The sequence below is a fragment of the Sinocyclocheilus grahami genome, unplaced genomic scaffold (genome assembly GCF_001515645.1).
Source record: "Sinocyclocheilus grahami isolate Dianchi unplaced genomic scaffold, SAMN03320097.WGS_v1.1 scaffold134.1, whole genome shotgun sequence".
Taxonomy (NCBI): Eukaryota; Metazoa; Chordata; class Actinopteri; order Cypriniformes; family Cyprinidae; genus Sinocyclocheilus; species Sinocyclocheilus grahami.
In genome coordinates this window covers 2,801,169-2,822,883 of record NW_015505313.1, presented here as the reverse complement: position 1 = coordinate 2,822,883, position 21,715 = coordinate 2,801,169, and the positions used below count along the sequence as shown (strand labels likewise).

The following is a 21,715-nucleotide window of genomic DNA, read 5'->3' as shown; positions in this document are numbered from 1 at the left end:
ACCAGACACACACACACACAAACCCTGTGGCCAGTTTTCCTTCTGCGGTCCTGAGTGGTCAGCTCACATTATACCAAAACAACGCAGCTGGAGAGCAACAGCAGGCGCAAATGCCCCACAGGTCCACATTTGTTTGCGTTGAGTGTAAGAGTGTATATATTTTGCCTGTGTGAAATGTTTCTTTTTCATATTATCCGTCTTTTTCTCGCACACACGTGCACACACACACACATAAATGGCAATCTCATTCAATGCTATTGTTGCCCTGTGCAGGGACATTTGCCTACACGGCCGGTGTCGCTGACAGGTAGGTAATTGATAAGTAGAGGCCTGTTTTCAGAAAGGTCTGAGGGATGCAGTTGCATGTTTGATATGGCATCTTCTCCCATGAGCACCCAGACAAATAGCAGCCTTTTGTTCTTGCTGCTAGCCACCCATACACACATATATCAAAATGGCACCCAATGGCACAACCATTTGTTGTAAAGTGCTTGAATTTAATACAGAGGTCTCCCTCTACATATGAATAAGGGTCATTTGAAAAATTGATGCATCAATTTTCTTATTTCTCCAAAACATGTTCACTTTACACACAAAGAATGGAAAAAAAAAACATGCATAGAAAACAAATCAGTGCCGCAATGTATATTCATTGTTTTGTTTTGTTTTTTTAAACTTTTTTTATGTAGCATAGTTTTTGTTAGTCGGTTATATGACAATCCCTACTTTTGAATTTCCAGTTTGTCATTTTCTCAGCTTTTTTAGACATGCATACAATGACACTTCAACCTTATGACCATTCATATATAATCTGTGTAAAAAATATTATGCTAACATTATTTTTGTTTCAAGTTTACAACACTACTTCTGACCGTTGCACTAGCTTGTTTTTTAAGGTTGTGTTGTTTTTTTAGACACAACAAACACATGCACACACAGTTTAACCTCATGGATACTCATTTTTAAAAATGTTTTGAATCATTTTTTTTTGTGAATATTTTTCAATTGACTTTGTTACAGCACTTTATTAGCTACTTTTAAGCACTACACTAGCTTTAATTTATTACATTTTTTTATTTTTTAGGATTGTTGTTTTTACAGCACTTTAGAAACAATCAACAAAAATACAAAAGCACAAAAATGTAATCTCCTTGGTATTCATATAAAATATTTGCTATTGTTGAATGCCTAAGGTCTCTCAAAGTTCTATGTGTGTAAAATGCTCCACTAACTTTTTATTTGTTGATTTTTAGGGGTGTCCCCGACTAGGATTTTCATAGTCTAATCGGATTTTTCGAATCTTGCCTGATAGTCGACTGATAGTCGAACCATATGTTTGGGGGCGGGGCAAAATACATTACCAAGAGTCAAGTCAGACATTCGACAGTCATAATTACGTTAACAAACAGGGAAAATGTGTAACAGACGCCTCGCAGATACAAATGGGGTAAATAATGTTTTATGTTTTGATTAAAAGATAGTTAACATTAAACGTCAGCGAAACCCTAATAATTCACAACATTTTTTACAGTAGTGCTCTCATTATAATGTTATGTATATGACAGTAGCTATTAATGTTCTGCATTTCTGTTTTGAGCTGCGTGCACTGAAGATGACCAGTAGAGTGACACATTTAATAGCAGGTTTTTAATCAATGGGATTTAACTTGACATTTATCTCATATAGAATATGCTTTGTTATTTGTACAACATAACGTTAATATTACGACTTATAGGCTATCTGCACAAAATGCCCCGAATGCACGAATGTGTCTGTGCGGCTCTGAATGAACTCCTTTTGTGGACGCGTTCTTCACGCAACAACGTGCAGAAACACGGCAACTAAACTCTAAAAATTCACAGCGTTTTATTATAATAGTGTTCTCATTATAATGTTATGTATATGACAGTCCCAGTCATAGTTATTAATATTCTGCATTGTTGTTTATCCTGCTCGCGCTGCGCGCTGAAGAGATAATTACCGTAGTACTACAATGAAGCGCTTGACTCAACCAAATGCATCTTATACGAGATAAATAATATATACACGATATATATAAACCGGCTGAAATGTTTTAAAATCACTTGTACCCTACATGATTGAAAAAATCCAGTCTTTCACTCTGCCTGAGTCAGTTTGAGTCTTGTTAAAGGGGTCATATGATGCGATTTAAATTTTTCCTTTCTCGTTGGAGTGTTACAAGCTCTTGGTGCATAAAGAAGATCTGTAAAGTTGCAAAAATGTGGTAAGGGGCGTAACATTTCCGTCACACGCTTGAGGTATTCGGTCAATCACAACGCACTGGATAGCTGGCCAATCTCAGCACACCTCGGTTTTTCAGACCGATGAGCTTTGTAAAAATCGACGCGTTTCAGAAAGGCGGAGCATAGAGGAGAAACAATAATGTACAGTATGTGGAAAATAATGTGTTTTTTGACCTTAAACCGCATAAACACATTGCATTACACCAAATACACCAAATAATGTTCTTTTTAGCAGCATCATATGACCCCTTTAAAGTTTTAAATCCCTGCCGCCAAGATGCTCCTTTGTCGGTCACGGATTATGGAACGTGAAACTTAAATCTATAGGGGTGGTTGGATTTATTCACGCATGTTAAAATATTTATTTGAAGCTTCTTTCTTTTCAGATTCTTATTTACAGTATTAACATAATAGGCTGTATATTAACTTATTGGGAGAAAACCAGTAGGTTTGTTTTAGACATGCTTGCAAACACAATTTACTCTCATGGCTATTCATATTAAATATTTAAATTGTTGTTGTTTTTTTCACCAACATTTTGTTTGGTGGTTTTACAGAACTTAAATTTTTGAATGTTATTCTAGCACTTTTCTTAGGTTTTGTTGTTTTCAGTGATTTGGCGCACAACTCACTGGCCGGGTTTTAGATTAAATCCAGATCAGTCATCTATGCATGTGTGTTAGTTGTCAGCCAGCGTTAACCGTGGCTGGCTAGCTTTGGTGAGGTACGGGCTAAGCCGATGTGTCAGCACCCATGCAGAGGTTTGGTGTTGGAGGGTTTTGGGGGAGGGGTATGTGATGTTACCCATAGCCAGCAGCTTGCTTTAGGGGAAGATCTGTCTGAAATTAGTCCTGTCACCCCTGGGAGACATGAAGGTGGGGATGGGATAAGTAATCCTGATAAAGAAAGGATCCTTCACACACACACACACACACACACACACACACACGCACGCATCCACAACATACACTTGGAGTTCTGTACACCAGGCATCCAAAGTGATGAAATCATTCGGCACATAAAGCCAAACCCCTGCACTGCTAGTCGAACCACCCAACATGATATCTGTCCACCTATTACACCGCAACTCTCACCTGCAGCTTAACACCCCCACATTGTACACACACACACCGCTCATACATATGCACAAGCAAAGCCTCTCAATAACAGCACACACTCACCGTTGTACCGAAAGCTTGTGCAGGTGCTCACCTTGCAGGCACATGCGCATTCTAGCTGCAAGGAAATTGCTGCCTGCAGCTATGTCTCTGTTTGACCCTGGGGGCCAACCGCCTGCCGCGTCGCTACCTCCAGCCACCCAACTGTAAAATTATATCCACAGACAGTCAGAGAGACAGCGACGGGGCCTGACGGAGCACTGGCCTGAGACCACAGCCGGGAATCAGCCCTAACATGCTCGAGCTAAAGCACCCGGCGGTACGCAGCGTGAGGGGAACGAGAGCCGTACATCAGGAATGGAGAGTACTTATTACACAACACTTAGAGAGATGCAGTTCACACACTCACAGAAACACTCACTGATGCATGCAGCGCTGATCACACACACTTACACTCAGAGAAAGCACTTATTCACAAGAACATACTCTAGGACGCTAATGCATATATACGCGACGCACCCATAAATACCTACATGCTCTTCACTCCGCTAAACCTTGCGTACTCAAGCTAAGGGAAAATGTGCATACATGTGATGATTATGATGAGGCTAAATTCTCAGCCACTCGTTCCTCATGTCTGAACACACAGATGGATGACCTTCTCCACAGGGAGAGCTACTTAATGTACCTCATACCTCTTTTTCTCTTGCATTTTTGGAGTGATTCTTCTGTCATAGAATCTATTTCAAATATGGTATATTTTATTTCCTTTCATCTAAACTCAGAAAGCAAATAAGAGAGAGATAAAGTAAGAAACCTGCAGACACAGGTTGGCAGTGATGGGATGCACCTTCCGAATATGTAACATCTAATTCCTGCAGAAGGCAATTAGAGCTCGCCCAATTATTGTGCTGTGTTATAGATAGCGGCTGTCCTAACGAAGGCTGGAGTTTGGATTCTGACAGCAGTGGCTCTCCCCACCGCATCTCTCTGGGGACATAAGCAGCCATGGAAGCAAAATAGCCAGACCTGCCTGTAGATATGAGTAGGCTAAACGTCTCTCTCTCTCTTTCTGTCTCACACACATACACACTGACATACATACTCATACATATAGAGTGCGTGCTGCTTTTAGTCAGAGCAAGAGAGCAATTTAAAACTCAAAAGCCTGCCTCATCGCATCAAATCCCGCTTAAAACCCTTCAGTGAAATATATAGCTTGCTGGCCACTGTCACCATTATCATGACTGACACAGAACATGCCAGAGCCAATGATCACAGTGGTTAGATAGAGCGCTGCAAAAAAAAATCTTATTTTCGTACAATATTTAGTCTATAAGTTCTTAACTGGTAGATTGTGACCCAAATATTGGTTCTTCTTTCATGTTGATGTCAAAGATCATCAAACTCTAGAGTATTTTGATGCAGATTTGTGTGCCAGATCGGATAGTTTGCATGTCATTCACTCATCCTGTGTTGAGTGGCCAGTTATTGGCTGCCAATATTATTAATTCTGTCATTTTTAATCTTAAATTTTACAATAATAATAATAGTTATATAAAAAAAAATCTTATTAGATAATAAATAATTCTGTTGTTGTGATTATTATTAATTATGCTTTTAAATGATTGATTTTAGTGATGTTTTAAAATAATTTTTGTGTGGTAAACAATTTTGGTACTATGTTGGGTCACCATTTGATGTAAAATCTAGGTCTTGATGCAAAACCAGTGCCTCCCCCCAGGTTAAATGGAAAACTATAACTAAATAATAAAATCTTTAACAATATGTTTTGTGCTAGAAATGATAACTTGAAGCTGTCTGACTTAAGCCGCCCCAAGTGTCTCTGGAAAAAGATGGGAGAGAGTGAATGAGACCGAGAAAGGACTATTGGTTTGACAGGAGTCTTGTCGAGTGCATCTGTCTCACCTCCTTCTTCCTCATTTCTATTTTTCTACCTTCCACCGCATTTCTGTTTTCTCCGTTCATTTCTGTTTTGTCTTTTTTTTGCTTTCCTTAGTTCCTTTTTTTCTTTCTTTCTTTCTTTCTTTCTTTCTTTCTTTCTTTCTTTCTTTCTTTCTCCCTCTCTCTCATTCATTCTCTCACACGCTGTCCCTTCCTCAGCTGCCTTTCGTTCTCTCGCCCCTCTCTTCCTCTGACGGGGGGCATAAATCATCGTGCTGTCAGCGGGCGAGGCTTGTTGTATTATGCAACGCCGCCATTCATTTAGAGCCTGAGGAGAGGACCCGTCTGAGACCACCCTCCACCCACCACGTTCCCCCACTCTTGCCTCCCCAAAATAGAGAGCCAGCATCTTAAAGAGAGCTCTCAGGGGGGTGATATCATTATGCAGTCTCTCTCTCGCTGTAGTTTGCCCTACTTTATTCCTAGATAGCGCCTCTGTGTGTGCTTTTAAATGTCAGCATGGCAACTCTTTCTCACAGCTGGTTTGTTTTTCTTCCAGTGTGTTATTGTGCTACACCTTCAGTTCGAGGTCCGACCCTTCTCCTCGTTAAAGAACAAACTGTTGTCCATCTTATCGCAAGCCACCAAGACTAATATACTGCTAGATATGTGGCAAACCAACCAGACAGATTATATAATTATATAAAATATTTATATAACTTAAACTGTGACATCCGGTTTTGGTCTAACTTCTAAGTATGAAATGTCACTCAAAAGAAGACTTTTGCCTCTTCATCGTGAAGGAGAAAGTGTGCACCGCAGACAGTCACGCTCTTCAGAACGGAGCCATTTGAATATCATGACAGCCTCATTATAGTGTCATAACTGACTGGGAGGCCTTGCTTGATAGCGCTAGTGATGTGTATCACAGCACACACTTTCCTTCAAGGGTTGAAAGCATGTTGCTTCACCTGAAATAACCCTGCGTGGGTCATCTGGGAGTCGTCTGACTGTCCTATCTACCACACCTGCTTAAAACCCCAAACTACTGGCCATAGCACACCCCTCCAGGTTGGGTCTGGGAATGAAACAGCTGGGTTAGTTACCCTCCATCCCCCTCATCTCGCCCTCCTCTCCTTCCCCCGACCCTCTCTTACTATTTAGGAGATCCCCTCTGGCGCTGCCTAAAACGACACACATAATTAGGGCATTAACTCCTCTTAATTGCTGAGAGGTTTCTCTTTTTTCCATGCAGAGACAGAAAGGTCATCGTTGTGCCTTTTCCACCTCCTCTCCAGCAGCAACAGAAGGCACAGTAGCGCAAATCCCTCCTCGGCTCCTTCCTCTGTTCTCCCCTGCCACCGCTCTTCCCTCCCCTCCAATCCCTCTGTTCTCGCACTCCCTGGTTGCTCGCCATCCTCAACTAAATGACATCTTTAGGCATTCGAGTAACCCACAGAGGATTGGTGGAAGTCCCTGCGCTGAATCGGAGGCAGAATAAGCCTTGTGAGTTTGGATCCCAGCCAGGCAGGGGAAGATTTTACATGCTGCTGACTTTGGAGGACTCTTCCCATCCTCCTCCTCCTCCACTCGTGCATTTCCCAGTCTGCCACAACCACTTGTGGGCAGAGGGACAGCTGGAGGTCTGTGCTCTTTTGTTTTCCATACAGAGCACAAGGGACACGTTGCTGACACTTTAATAAATGACGATTTTTCCCAGAAGGCAGCTGCTTGACACATCCATGGCAGATATTCCTTATAATTAGGTGATGTATACATACAGTGGCCACAAAAAGGACTTGGACAATGTAGCCACACTTGAACACAAGTGAATACTTTAGCATTAGATGAAATATCAAACCAAGTGTCGTTTATTTGAAAGAAATATAGTATATTTTTCAAGAAATTTTCAAAACGAAACTTTCAAAAACAAATGTCAGGTTTTAACTAGTCTCGCGTAGCCAGACCTTCAGAATGACAGCTGAAGGTCTGGAATCCATGGCAGCTTTCGTTGGCCAAGGCCCGCCCATGAGGCCGTTTGACCGACATGTCAATCAAACAATCATAGTTTGTTTCGTTTCAGCGCCATGTTTCGGGGCGTGGAAATGTCGCCACAATAACAGACCGGTGTGTAAAACTCTCGGACGTGTTTTAAAGATTCTGTGCCGCGAACTTTAAATATTTCACATAGTTTTGAAAATCCAGCGTTTAGTTGATCCTGATAAGCGCTCGTCGTCACAGTTGTAAACACGATGGCTTTCTTCTCTCGTGACTGGTTTGGCGTCACGGCATCTTTGTTTCCAGGCGTAACCTTGTAGAACGCGACACACACACGTCTCCCGGAAATCCTGTGTAATTCAACCAATCCGATCACGACTTCGAAACTCCTGAAGTGTTTCCACTTTTGTGTGCCATATGCATCAGACGTTTAGCCAATGTTCCGTGGGCGTGACATCTGAGGCTGAGACTAGGTTTTAACTGATTATACAATAGTTATTTAAAATTAAGACAACTTTTTTATGTTTTATTTATGTTCTATTTTTTATTTATTTTTTTCGTTTTAATGTATTTAGATTTTTTATTTTAATTTATTTAAGGAAAAAAGTCTGTATTGTCCATTTATCAGTTATGATCCATTATATTGAAATAATTATTAGTATAGTTAGAATTTGAATTTCAGTGCATCCCTAGTATGAATAAATAAATCAATTAGTGCTGTCAAACGATTAATCACGATTAATCGCATCCGAAATAAAAGTTTTTGTTTACATAATATGAGACCCTGGACCACAAAACCAGTCTTAAGTCGCTGTATGGGGTATATTTGTAGCAATAGCCAAAAATACATTGTATGCGTCAAAATTATAGATTTTTCTTTTATGCCAAAAATCATTAGGACATTAAGTAAAGATCATGTTCCATGAAGATATTTTGTACATTTCCTATCGTAAATATATCAAAACTTAATTTTTGTTTAGTAATATGCATTGCTAGGACTTCATTTGGACAACTTTAAAGACGATTTTCTCAATATTTTCTTTTTTTTGCACCCTCAGATTCCAGATATTCAATAGTTGTATCTCAACCAAATATTGTCCTATCCTATCAAACCATAAATCAATAGAAAGCTTATTTAGTCAGCTTTCAGATGATTTATAAATCTCAAATTTTGAAAAATTGACACTTAAGACTGGTTTTGTGGTCCATGGACACATATATGAGTGTGCACTGTGTATATTTATTATGTATATATAAATACAAACACATGCATGTATATATTTAAGAAAAATGTGTTATGTTTATATATTAAATGTGTTTATATATAATATAATATATAATAATATAAATGTATATACATGTAAATATTTGCAAAATATATTCTACATAATAAATAAACACAGTTCACATACATATATTATGTAAACAAAAACTTTTATTTTGGATGCGATTAATCGTGATTAATCGTTTGACAGTACTAAAATAAATACATAAATTAATACAGTTATTTCTTCAAAAATCTCTGGTGTAATTTGCTTTCAGATGCCTCTTGATTTTTTATTTTGTTTCTAGTGCAATGAAGTTCATACATTAAGTGCATAAAGTTCATGTACTTTTTGGGTCCACTGTACATTCAAATGCAAACAAATGCAAATTTTCTTTCTTCACTCTCAGCAACCTGAGATACTTGTGGCCGAATCACCTTAAATGCAAGTGCTGTGAATGTGTACTTCCACAGGCCTGGCAGACGCTGCCGAAGCGAGGGCCTTCGATTGAGCCTGTGATTGAGTGGCTCGGCAATAGTCTGGACCGCTTCCAGAATTCAGCGTGTCCCTCATCACAAGCTCTTGCAGCCCACCGCCCGCAATCCCAGAGAACGCCTCCGTTGGGACGCTCGTGCCGGCGCCTTGTCCAGCACCTGCTGACCTTTTAATGGCTCTATGTGGGCTCTTGCAACCGCACCAATCATGCAGCTGCTCGACTGTCATAACAATGCAACAGTAACATGTCGTTTTGAATGATGTGGCTCAATCAGCGCTCTGTACAGTGCAGTGGCCATGGCTGCAGGCCGCGATTTGCCTGCGCTGGCTCTCTCCGACTGCTTTGTTTTGGTAATTTGTGACCAATTTCCTTACTGGGATGCACAATTTGTGACCAATTTCCTTACTGGGCTTCACTTGTGTATGAAGGCACAAGTCGGACTGGGCTCTTGGCTTCTCCAGTTCTGCGCCGCTGCTTGCAGACGGCAGGGTTTTTTTGCATAGACAGACCATGCTGAGCCCACAGACTGTGCTTTTCCAGCCGGCTAGGCTGATTTGGTTGCAGGGCAGGGTCTGGAATTTGGCAGTGGCCTGATGCCCGCACAGCTGGCGCGGCGAGAACGTCCTTATTTCTTTGTCAGGAAGCAGTCCAGTAGCATCGCTACGGTCCAATCGCACTCATTTACCCTCGCAAGGCGGAGAGCATCATCCTCTCTGTCCTGATTATCTTCACTTATTGGGAACTGACACCTCACACACATACGTACATATTCAAGGCATGTGGTATCCATATCGCCATACTCTGTCAATCCTTGTGGACTGGTGTGGTTGAGCAGGAGAATGTAGAGTTGGAAGGCAGGAAAGATGGTTTGAGCAACAGACCTGGTATGGTATGAACCCTGAGGGGGGCTGGGGAGGCTAAATTTGGTGCAATGTGGAACTGCTGGCTTTGAGAGGCTTGATAATAGTAATCTATGAATGGCAGGAGTGCGAACACGGGTGAGAGGAAGTCTTAAATTCCTACTGTAGAGTCAGCAAGGCAAACATTTTTTACGCACTCAGGATCAAATGCACTTCACCACTCTGGATGCAATATTATTACTTCAGAGGGTAAACATACACTTTAGTTGTCTTTGGACTTTTTCCAGACTTCCTCATGCAGCTGATGCATTCTGGGAACTCAAATCACACTTTAATTTCAAGCTCCAAGTCCACTGGTACAGATCTTCTAATGTGAATCCATAACGAATTCATGATGACACTTTTGCCGCCACATCTGTTTCTTTATAAGCGCACGACAACAACAGCGCAAGTCTAATTAGCATGAGTGTCAGCATGTACAAAAGCAATTGTGTAATTTGCTGTAAAATAGGTCACAGGCATTGAAACAAAGTATTATAAATGTATTTCTGTCCAGAGGTTTGTTACCACCAGGCACATCAGTACACATCTGTTAATTTCTCATCCAAAAATAGTGTAGAAATGACCTGCTTAGTTTGATGCAGGGTGTTAATCTATCAGCGATATCCCCACAGATCTGCCCGTTGTTGTTGTTACATATTTTTTATGTTGCTTTTATTTTCTGTTGTTTGTGTGGTTGCCATTTAGCAGGTAGTTTTCTTCAAAGTGAAGAACTGAACCCGTAGATTATGTTATAGCAGACCACATATTTGCATGTCTTGAATGAGGAAAAGCACTGGTCTCACGACTCTCTGCTGTGCACACACACACTTACAAACACACACAAACACGCTTACAAACAGAGTGTTATCCTCTCCCAGTACCCCAGGCTGTCCGGCACCGAGCTGTTAAAGCACTGATATGACTGACAGATGAAGTTTCTTTAGAAGAGTGTATTTCAGTGGGTCATACCCCCATCACTCAGCCGTAAACCCACACCACACTTACAGTCCCTGTGTTTACCTCACCTAAAAGTGTCGCAAAACCGACACACACACACAAATAGCACACAGACAGTCAACAAAGGATTTTTTTCTTTGTGTTTATTGTGAGTATTCATGTCTTAGTTTAAAAGACACTGTCGTGATCATGTGTGATGAGTCAATGCAGCCCTCACTATGTGCAATGGAAAATTAATGTGAGCTGATTGCAAAGCATTTCATTTACTCATTGTCTTTAAATTGCTTTGGGCTAATTAGATGGCACAAGGCCTAATTGTACGGATTTTTTAATAAGTGCTGATGAGGTGAATTTGACGCATGTAGAACAATATCTTCAGATATTTTTAGAGTGGTGAGGTGGAAGGAGGGAGATGACACACTATTTCTTACTTTTTATTTTATCATGTTGTTAATGCATATAGTGGGGGCCAAATGATTTAAGAATCGATATCGTTCCGTAAAAATGAGAATCGATTAATATCGAGATATCTATATTTTTTACCCAGCCCTAATATATATATATATATATATATTAAAATAAATTAATGTATATATATTTATTTATATATGTGTGTGTGTTTTGTCTGTTATTGTATTATGTCATATTTAGGTTTTGATAATATGGGATATACTACATTCACATTTTGAGTCCCAATTATGTACTGTGAAAGAAAGAAAGCGGAATAGGCCGAGATGCTTTTTCTGTCGTTTGAAGGGTTGAATGAACACACTGGGCATGGTGAAGTGGCAATTACCCACTCATCTCCCACCGACCGACCTGAAGCAACGTGCAGGCCTTCCTACAACACCATCAGTTTCCCCACTGCCCCATATTAACCAGCGTGGCCCAGCCCCCAGCACCATCCTGTGCTCTGCTCTAATGCAATCTCCCCCATCAGACGGCCACCATCACCCACTGCCTTACAGCACTCACGCCCTTCCATAGTGACACATACCGTATCATTCTCACAGCTCCTGATAGATGATGACCCGCCACGAAAATCTGTCTGTTCCGGTCATGTTGAAAGCTTATAAATGTTTACACATTTTTTGAAGGAGACAGCCTCCTTTTTTGGATGATTCATTGTGTATGTGTATAAGGAATGTGTTGAAAGTGTACCTGCGTGGTTTGTGGTCTCAACAGTTAACTCATTTTCATATCTATTACTGTTCAACTCCTAAGGGTTAATTTTGTTACCCTCTTCCCCCATCGTATACCCCTGCTCAACATCCAAACCTCTACAAGTCTTCCACCCACTGTCTGTTATGATGATGTATCAGAAGGCCTCCATGTGATCAGTGAGGCCGAGGGGAGCGCTAGCACAGCAGGGAACGCCGTTCTGTGTGAAAGTGTCTGAATGCAGCAGCGGAGGGCTCGGCCCGAGACACACGACTGATGAGACTTTAATTAGATCATTTAGAGGCGAGGAATTGTTCAGGCAGAGAGAGTCCTTGTTAATGCAGTCATACAGCTCACTAAGTATTTTTTTCCTCAGCAATGATTTTCCTCAGGTAAAAACCAAGCCTACCCCACACAAATACAGACAATGGAGCTTTAGAGCGGAGTCTATCTATCCATCTGTCCATCCATCCATCTTTCCATTTGTGTATCAGTCTGTCATATTTGGCTGACGGATTTATTTATGAAAAATGTGTAGATATACATTTCTTTATTATTATTAAATACAATAATATTCTATTATTATCAGTCTGTTAGTAGAAGCAGATCATTTCAGACTTTTGCCCCATTTAAATATCCTAAATATTTATAATACTATTTATATAAAGTATATTTTGTTTATTATTATTATTAACCATTGTATTTTATTATTATCAGTCTGATAGTAGAAGCAGATAATTTCAGGACTTTTTCTACAATATTTATAATACTATTTATATCAAGTATATTATTATTATTATAGATAGTAGAAGTACATGATATCAATGTTTATTTTTTCCCAATTTAAATAGTTTTTAGAGGTTACGTTTGAATGCTTTTATTAAAACAAAAAGCAAATTAGTATGTTAGCAACTATCACAAAAATCAGCATCACTGATTATCTATAAAAAGAAGGTGAATCCAAGCAAGCTGCGACGTCAGGAATAGACAACGTGGTTGCCACGTCAGAACACAAATGATATTGTACTTTGACAGATTGTAGCCTTGCTTTACAAGTGCAGTTACATCTCATTTGTCACTGTTTGATCTGTAAGTGTGGCTACAGGAAAGGAAGGCCCTCCATCTTGCCAGCAATTTAATGGCTGGGAGACGGCCGACGGCCGACGGCCGACAGCCACCTGCCCACAGACCGCAGCGCTGATCTGTTCTCATTTACTCCACCATCAGGCCAGATGAAGGCAAAAATCGCTCCTTTTGATCCCACAATGCTGGCCAGCACCTCCCCTGGCCGATATCTCACCCCTACACACCCGTGTGCTGTTAACACCTCATTCTGCCTTGGCTTTTGCCCACCATTGGGTGTCTCTTTGGATTAAATGGAGACCTCAGATGTAAACACAATTATGCTCCTTGATTTTGAATTGATGCATTTTTCTCCAAAGCCCTGTTCAGACAGAAATAGTTCTCCCAGGCAAATTTGTGTTTCACAGGCATACTTTATGATTTAAATCCTGTTTGAATTAAACATATCTAGGATTTTCTTGCATAACCTTGGTAAAAATAATGGAGCAAATTAACAACAGTTTTCAGCTAACTCTGAAGCTAACTTTATTTTGCTCTTTGTTGAATAGCGTAACTAAAGCTACATTTTTCATTGCAGTGCCTGGTGCATCTTTATTTATTTATTTATTTATGTGTGTTTACCTTTTTGTGCTTTCGTTCAGTTTTTCCTGCTTTTTCACATATTCCTTCAATAGTTTACTTTTTAGTAGGTTTAGTTAGAAGACTTTTATTGAATACTTTTATTTTACTCTTTAAATATTTTAAAGCAATTATTTGATTATTTATTTAATGTTATTAATATTATTATTTATGTGTATTCATTCACAGATTTTTTTTGCTTTCATACAATTTATATGATCAATTATTATTATTATTATTATATAAATCATCATACATGGTTGCAGACGTCATGGGTTTTAGTCTAGAAAAAGACATGGGCCAAGGGGGGCATGTAGAGTTGTTGAAAGAGTCTCAGTCCATTGTGTGGTGTTAATTCGCTCTGCTCTGCTTGCTCCTGGGCAGACCGGAGGCCTGGGTAAATTCAGTTTGAACACGGCACATTGTCTAAACATATCGGCCTGCCAATCAGTCACCCCGAGCCCTGATAAGAGCCGTCTTGTATTATTGAATCAACAATAGGGCGGCTCTGCCGGCAGGAAGATAACACACGCTTATTTCTCTTTAAGTCTCGGCAGAAGAAAGGCACTGTCCACATCCACCTCATATAACTGCCTCAATTACCATAAAAACCACTGGCGTGCCCAACCTCACACATGCCTCTGCTGCTGTGAAGGAGCCCGATTGCAATTGGGATTCGCTCTTTTTCTCAGAATGGGGTGTCCCGCTTGCTGGGCTGGCCTCAGCACATGGGACACACTTGGGTTTGCCCTTTGCCATAGGTCACAGTTATTTCCACATAAAAGCTCATTGCATTAATGGAATAGACTGGAGGATGTGGGCTTTGGTGAAATAAGAAAGCTGACTGGAAGCTCACGTTGACAAAAACAACTTGGTCCCCCCTGGATTTAACTAAAGTGAACCAGCAAGAATATGTGAATGAAGGAGGGTTGTGATATTCTTAGGGCTTGCTTCTAGCATATGAGAAAGAAAGAGTTAAGGTGAACATTTAATAGAGTTTGGCAGCTTAGTAGATGGGTAATTTTACCCGGTGTTCATTTCTGTCATTGCCTAATGACTATTAAATGTGCTTTCTTAAAGAGGAAGGTCGCTATGGTCCAAGACTAACACCCATCAAAAGCCAAATGTGAGTACAAATTGTCTTGGCAAGTAAATAGAATGTAGCTACTAATAGACAGTACTTCAAACTTAGTAAAGTAAGTTGTAAGAATGATTGACTGAATTTTGCAGATGTAAGTGACAGCTCTGGAAAATATCTGTTGCAACTTGCACATCTAGTATCGACTTTTACTTAAGAAGTAAATTCTATTGTAGTCAATTCTAAATTAGTTATTCTATTGTTTTTCTAAGGATTATTATTATTATTATTATTTGGCGAGTCTTAACGTGCTCAAAAACTCTTGAAAATTGGCACACACGTTGGAATCTGTGGTCATTAGGGCACCACAGAGGCTGGGGCCCGGGTGTGGCACAGGGGCTCTATGGCGCCCCCTGGAACACAAACAGAAAACTGCATATCTCATACATACTTGAACGTATACATATGAAACTGAGTACACATATAGATCTTATTGAGCTGAACAACTTTCGCACTGCATGCCGTAGACTCCGTCCAACAGGAAGTGAGCTATTCAGGGTTTTCTAATTGAGTGATTGTACTACACGACAATGCAGTTGTAAATAAATCAAATCAACATACTCTCCTCCTTATGTTTGGTTTGGTCAGTGTCTCCTTTTCCTTCTAGACATACTGTTGATTGAAGATCTATTCTGGTAGCCAGAGTTAGCTAGTTAAGTGCTTGATCCTATATATATATATATTCATCAGAAAGAAAGCTATACTCTTGTGATGCATAGCACCTGTAAAAAGAACTGAACTATCAGCACACGTTTGACGTCCCTGTGAACACTTAAGCCTTTGTTGAATTTAAGTGGTGTAGTGTTTATGTGTGTCAGCTGTGAGAAATTTGGCCGCTGTATTTACTCTCCAGTGCCCCATCAGCCTTGGCCAAAACAACAGTCTCCTCGCCTCTTTAGTATGTCTGCACGAATGCTGTTGACTGCTAAACAAGAATAGGTGTAATATAATGATGTAAGTTCGAGACATCAGAATTCTCTGGCCACGTCTGATTAATTAGTCTTTTTTTAAAGTGGCACACGTTGCTGCCAGGTTGATTGTTTCTCTCACACTTCCCCGTAAATTTCTGCAGACGCCTTGCAGGATTCCACGCCACCTATGAAATTCAAAACAAGCCTTGTAAGAAGTTTACGGTCATCTGTGGGTCCTAATAAAAACGTGGGGGGAGGTGCGGAGAGGATAGTAGGATAATTTAAAATGAGGGAAAAGGGATTCCACCATGAAGCAACTAGTCTATTTGTCATCTTAATTAAAACAGTAAAATCTTGTAATCTACTGGGGATTCAAGGGTGTAGCTTTGGTTTGAGAAGTGGGGGGGACACAAAATGGCGGGAAATGTTTTTGATTTGAATGCATTTACATACATTTAGGGACTATGGTGATACAAAAAATCCAGGAAATAATTAAGTTGATTATAATGATAAATTCTGCCAAAAAGAATAGTAGGAAAATGCTGACAGAAAATGTGGGGTTTAAAGTGGACTCATTTTCATGGTACACAGAATGTTCTACATCAGTGGTTCCCAAACATTTTAGAGTGGAGTACCCCCTGAGGCATTTACCATCCTTCTGCGTACCCCCTCTCTTCCACTTAGACTGCACCTTTTCTATTAAAGGACAATATTTGCCCCCTAAATGGACTTTCCCGTGCATTTTTTTATCTTTATAAATACAGTATTAATAATGTTTTAAATAAAAAAAATGTTCAATAGAGTAATATGCAATGATGATAAAAAAGTGAAAAGTGATTTTAAAAACTAAACACTCCAGTAGGTGGCGGTAAGTCACTGTCTTAATGCGTAAGTCATCAAGTCAGTCGTTCATTCAGTAAGGAAGCAAGTGGCTGTATTTATGAATGAATCATTGAATCAATGACTTTCACGAACGATTCGTTCACGTAACACCGCAAAACTCAGCATTTTGTTCACGTACCCCCTCTGTCACCTCACGTACCCCAGTTTGGGAACCACTGTTCTACATTAAATATTTAGCTAACAACAGTCTGAAGTTACCTAGCAGCAGTGTATGTTAATGTTAGCTCAGTCAACGTTAGGCTAACATCAACAGGTGTAGGCAGAAAATATGATTATCCTGACCTGAGCTAATTTACTGAATCAACCAACTCACATCTCCTTTCTTTCTTTTCATCCATGATGACATTAAAGTCATCTGTTGCGGCTTCTGGTGTTTCATTGCTGACTGTGCCGCAATCACGATACCTGCTCATTAGAACTTTCAGTGAGCTATTTTTAGAGTGTGCATGCGACGTTCCTGGACTCGTGCGTCTGTGTCCTGCTCGGTCCTGCTCCTCCGTGGCGATGACGGTGTGTGGTTAAAAAAAATCATAACAAACAAATTTGAAAGTGGCCGGGTCACAAACGGAATTTTAAAAAGTGGGGGGGCGGGACATGTCCCCCCTGTCCCCAGTGGAAATTACGCCCCTGAGATTTACAACAGTGTGAAATGAATTCTTATTTTTTTCCAATTCCTCTTGTTCTGTCTGCCTTCATGAAATCTGAGGCATTTGCTGTGAAACTTTTTAACAGCATTTCATGTCCTACTTAGTGCTAATGTATGAGGCTAATCAGAAGGTTCATTTCAGAACATATAAATAATATTCTTAGTGAGCTTTGAGCTGTTAATAGCAGAGGAATGTTTAAAAAGAGAGAGAGAAAAGTGAAGTGAAAAAAATAGCCAAATGCATTACTTAGCATCATTTAAAGTAACCTATTATTTAAAGGGACAGTTCACCTAAAAATTCACAATTATAAGTCACAATTTTCTCTCATGCCATCCGTATATATATTACTTTATTTTTATAGTGTAACACAAAATAAAACATTTTAAGAAGGTCCACGCTAATCTTCTGATTACAATGAAAGTGGATGGGGACTGGGCGACCAATAGAAAAGTGAAGTGAAAAAAATAGCCAAATGCATTACTTAGCATCATTTAAAGGAACCTATTATTTAAAGGGACAGTTCACCTAAAAATTCACAATTATAAGTCACAATTTTCTCTCATGCCATCCGTATATATATTACTTTATTTTTATAGTGTAACACAAAATAAAACATTTTAAGAAGGTCCACGCTAATCTTCTGATTACAATGAAAGTGGATGGGGACTGGGCGACCAACGGCCAAAAAGAATAAATAAAGCATCATAAAAGTTATATTCTTTATATATATTATAGCTTTATGTTTGGAAATGACTAAAAATTAAATCATTATTGGTTAAAAAAATCCTGCCTTGAAGCTGTAGTCACCAAACACTTTCATTGTATGGAAAAGAGCAGCTAGGACAGTCTGCTATAAATATCTCCATTTATGTTCCACTGAAGAAAAAAAAGGCAAGATACTGATTCTAAAATGCATGAGGGTGAAATTATTGTCAGAATTAAAAAATTTTGCGTGAACTGTCTCTTTAAATGAACTCTTCTTGTCTTTCTTTTGAAGGAAACCCATAACATTCCCATAAACTGTGTGGTAAGATATATTTGCTCTTTTCTGAAACTGTAACTTCAGAGTGGTTTTTGCGGTGTGCATCCACATGAAGCAATGTTATTCATCAAGATCATTCCGCATGGGCCCATAGATACGCCGTCAAACAAACAATCGGCAGCTCTTTGTATCTGTGTCTGTGTGAAACCCGACCCAGCGGCGCACCATGTGCAGCCAGGCGCCTGCTTGCTTTACAGTCATGTGGCGATAGAAGGTCTATCAGCAGACCGATGTATCCCGATGGTGTGAAGCCACATTCGCCGTTTGTGGAGGGTAACGATCGCCCCTGGGTTGGCATCCCGTAGCCGCATCTTAATCTTAACCATATAAGAGAAGCCACAAAGCTGGCTGCAGATCAGTAACAAAGGGTAACTTATTCCAATGTTGTTTGTTTTGGAGCGTGTAAATCCTTGAACGATCCTCCTTCAGCAGCGAGGGAGGCTTTCCTAATAATATCCCACCATAGAGGGCGTCTTTCAGGGTTGTGCTGCATTAATTCCTCATCTATTTCCAGCGCATTGCAGGCCTATGAAGATGCAGCTCGGACACAAAACTTTATACACAGTTGCGCATCAGTTGCAGTAGGAAAAGTCAACCAATCAGAGCTATATATCTGACCTGCATTAACCTGGATGGCAGATGCAGGTTTCGTGAAGAAGTACAAAGATGTAAGATGCCACACAGACTGCAGGTGATGCTATTACAAGCGTGTCTGTAGCAGTGAATTAGCCCAAGAAACCCTGCAGTCCAGGCACCCGGGCTGGAGCAGGATCCGGTTTCTGGTGGGGGGGCTTGGTCTTGTTAAGATGAGAGGCTGTCAACATGTGAGCATCGTGTGTTGTTGCATATTTCGGGTGCTGACATCTAGGAGGCTATGCTAGCAATGTGACATCTTTTTAAGACTGTTAACCTTGCTGTTAACTTGCCGTTCTCATGTAAAACGAAGCCTGTGGGACGTGTGTTCCTTCGTGGAAATGTGAGCAAACAGGGTCACGGATCTGCTTTTGTCCTGGAGTACAATGTCACATAATCAACAACCAGCCATGGGTCAAAGTTAATTAACACTCATTATCACTCCGTCCCAAAATACGCCAGCGTGTAGTGCAGTCATAGTGAAACACTGATCTATAAGAGGAAATATTGCGGCTATGGTTGCTATTTAGTAGGAATGAATAGCTTATTTAGAAAGACATCGATACTAAAGGGATAAAGCAGTATTGATATAATGAGCAAAATACACTAGTTGGTCATTGAAGCCTATATGACTGTGAATGTTATGAACGTGAAGTGTGAACATTATGCACAGTGTGATTTCAAGTTCATGTCATGGTTATGTTGCATCTCCATTTATTTTACACATCCCAGATCTATACTAGTCAAGGGTAATAGTTTAAGTGGGAGAACTTGCACAATTGGTGGCTGACTAAATACTTTTTTGCCCCACTGTATATGATTATACATAAATTTCTTCTATTTTTTATTTTAATATTTATTCAAATATTATCATTTAAATTGGATCATTCCATTTATTTTAATTAATTAATTGATTTAATTTTAGTTTATTTTACATAAAGGCTGTATATGATATTATATTATATTATATTATATTATATTATGAATAATAATGTAGACCATTATTGGGTTTGGGGGACCAGAGTTAAATTTTATTTGCCCATTAAAAAACCCATTTTAAATGACTAGTGATCAAAATATTAGGGAGAAATCCTTTGTGTTTTTGTATGTCAGCATCTCCATTGACGCAAAAAGATTCACATTTAGGTGAGTTAAAGTGTAATCTGGTAAAACCCATAAGCAGCACTTCAAAATTTCAGTCAGCGCTGTTCAATATTAGAAAGGTGCATCTCATTGTTAAATTATTCAGAAAGTGTCAGGCACTGAAAGCCCAGCGGAGGTGGTGATTGAGCGCCATTCAGATAAACGAGAATTCCAGTGTTTTAATTGTGAAACGAGGGCCGGCCCACTGGGCCTTCATGTCCATTCCATTACTCTCCAGCATGCAACATGAAATGGGTCCTCGGCCACCTTTTAGTGATTTCCACGGAAACTGCCCATCCCCTGGAGAGGTTTGCATAATTAAATTAAGGCTCTTTTGTATGTCAATTAATTAAAAGCAGGGACAGGTCTTTAAGGCTCTGTCGCGATGGATGGATTCAGAATGTTTTCACAACCGCCGCGCCTCAATAAATTAGCCACCCATCATACTTTATTTGCGCTCTTTGTGGGGGCTTTGAATGATGAAGGAGAATGGGACGCCTTTAAAGACATGGTGAGGTGCCTCACGCGAGTACTTGAACGCCTCTGCGCTCTTGAGTGTTTCCTGTAATTGTTGTCACCAACACTTTTGAGGATGTGTGTTAACGCAAACACAAATGGCTCTCTGCTGTTTACCTGTTATTTTTCTGTGAGCTGAGTGCTCTAAAGATGCACATGCGCCACAAGCGGGAGATGGGCAGGTGCGTGTCCGGATGTCACATGGAGAGAGCGACTGTGCCCCTCTCTGTCAGCAGCTGGTCATCTCCTGTCCACATCCCTGAAATGGCCACTGACAGCTGCCGTGCCGTTTATGGCGGGCTCACAGCGGCCCGCTCCCCTCGCAGTGCTTTTAAAGTGACAGCACAGGTTATCTGACTGCTTTATTGAAGAGGTTGTGTTTGTGCTAGAATGATGAGCGAAGAGTAAATGTTGTTTTTTTTCTTGTCTCTGCTTTTTTATCAGGTGTTCGACTGGACCGTGTGCGTGGTGGAAGACAGAAGTACAAACGCCGGATAGATGCAGAAAACAGCCCCTATTTGAACCCTCAACTGGCTCTGCCGCCCAAAAAGCCATGTAAGAACATTGTATTCATTTAAAGTCTTTTTTCTTAGATTTTCTCAGCCTCAATCATTTTTTCTCATACAAATGCATACACTTTTTTTAAGCAACACTCCCATTTTTTATGTAAAAATAAAACAGGTGCAAATGTTGCATTTAAAAAATGCAAATTTAAGGTTTCATACAAAAAATATAATTATTTCATAATTTCCTCATCCATCCTCATTCCAAACCTGACTGACTTTCCTTTGCAGAACTCAAAAGAAGATTTTTTATTATTTTTTATTTTTTTGTATTTATTGGCCATACAATCAAAGTTAATGGGGTCCAAATTGGTTTTTTAAAAAAAGTAAATAAATTCTTAAATATATCTTATTTTGTGCTCTGCAGAAGAAAGAAAGTCATTTGAAAAACAGTCAAACCATTTATTAAAATGTCCTATTTTGTGTACGACAAAAAGTCATACAGGTTCAGA

General features: G+C 39.9%; 1 protein-coding gene across 8 annotated transcripts in view; it reads left to right on the top strand.

Annotated features, from left to right (window-relative positions):
- Positions 1-21,715, top strand: part of LOC107590918 (estrogen-related receptor gamma-like) — a 176,380-nt gene that overhangs the window by 117,969 nt on the left and 36,696 nt on the right. For all 8 annotated transcript variants that reach the window (XM_016279878.1, XM_016279880.1, XM_016279876.1 and 5 more), the window contains one exon: positions 21,145-21,255. In XM_016279878.1, coding sequence (XP_016135364.1) covers positions 21,145-21,255 — 111 coding nt within the window. The remainder of the gene's footprint in view (positions 1-21,144; positions 21,256-21,715) is intronic.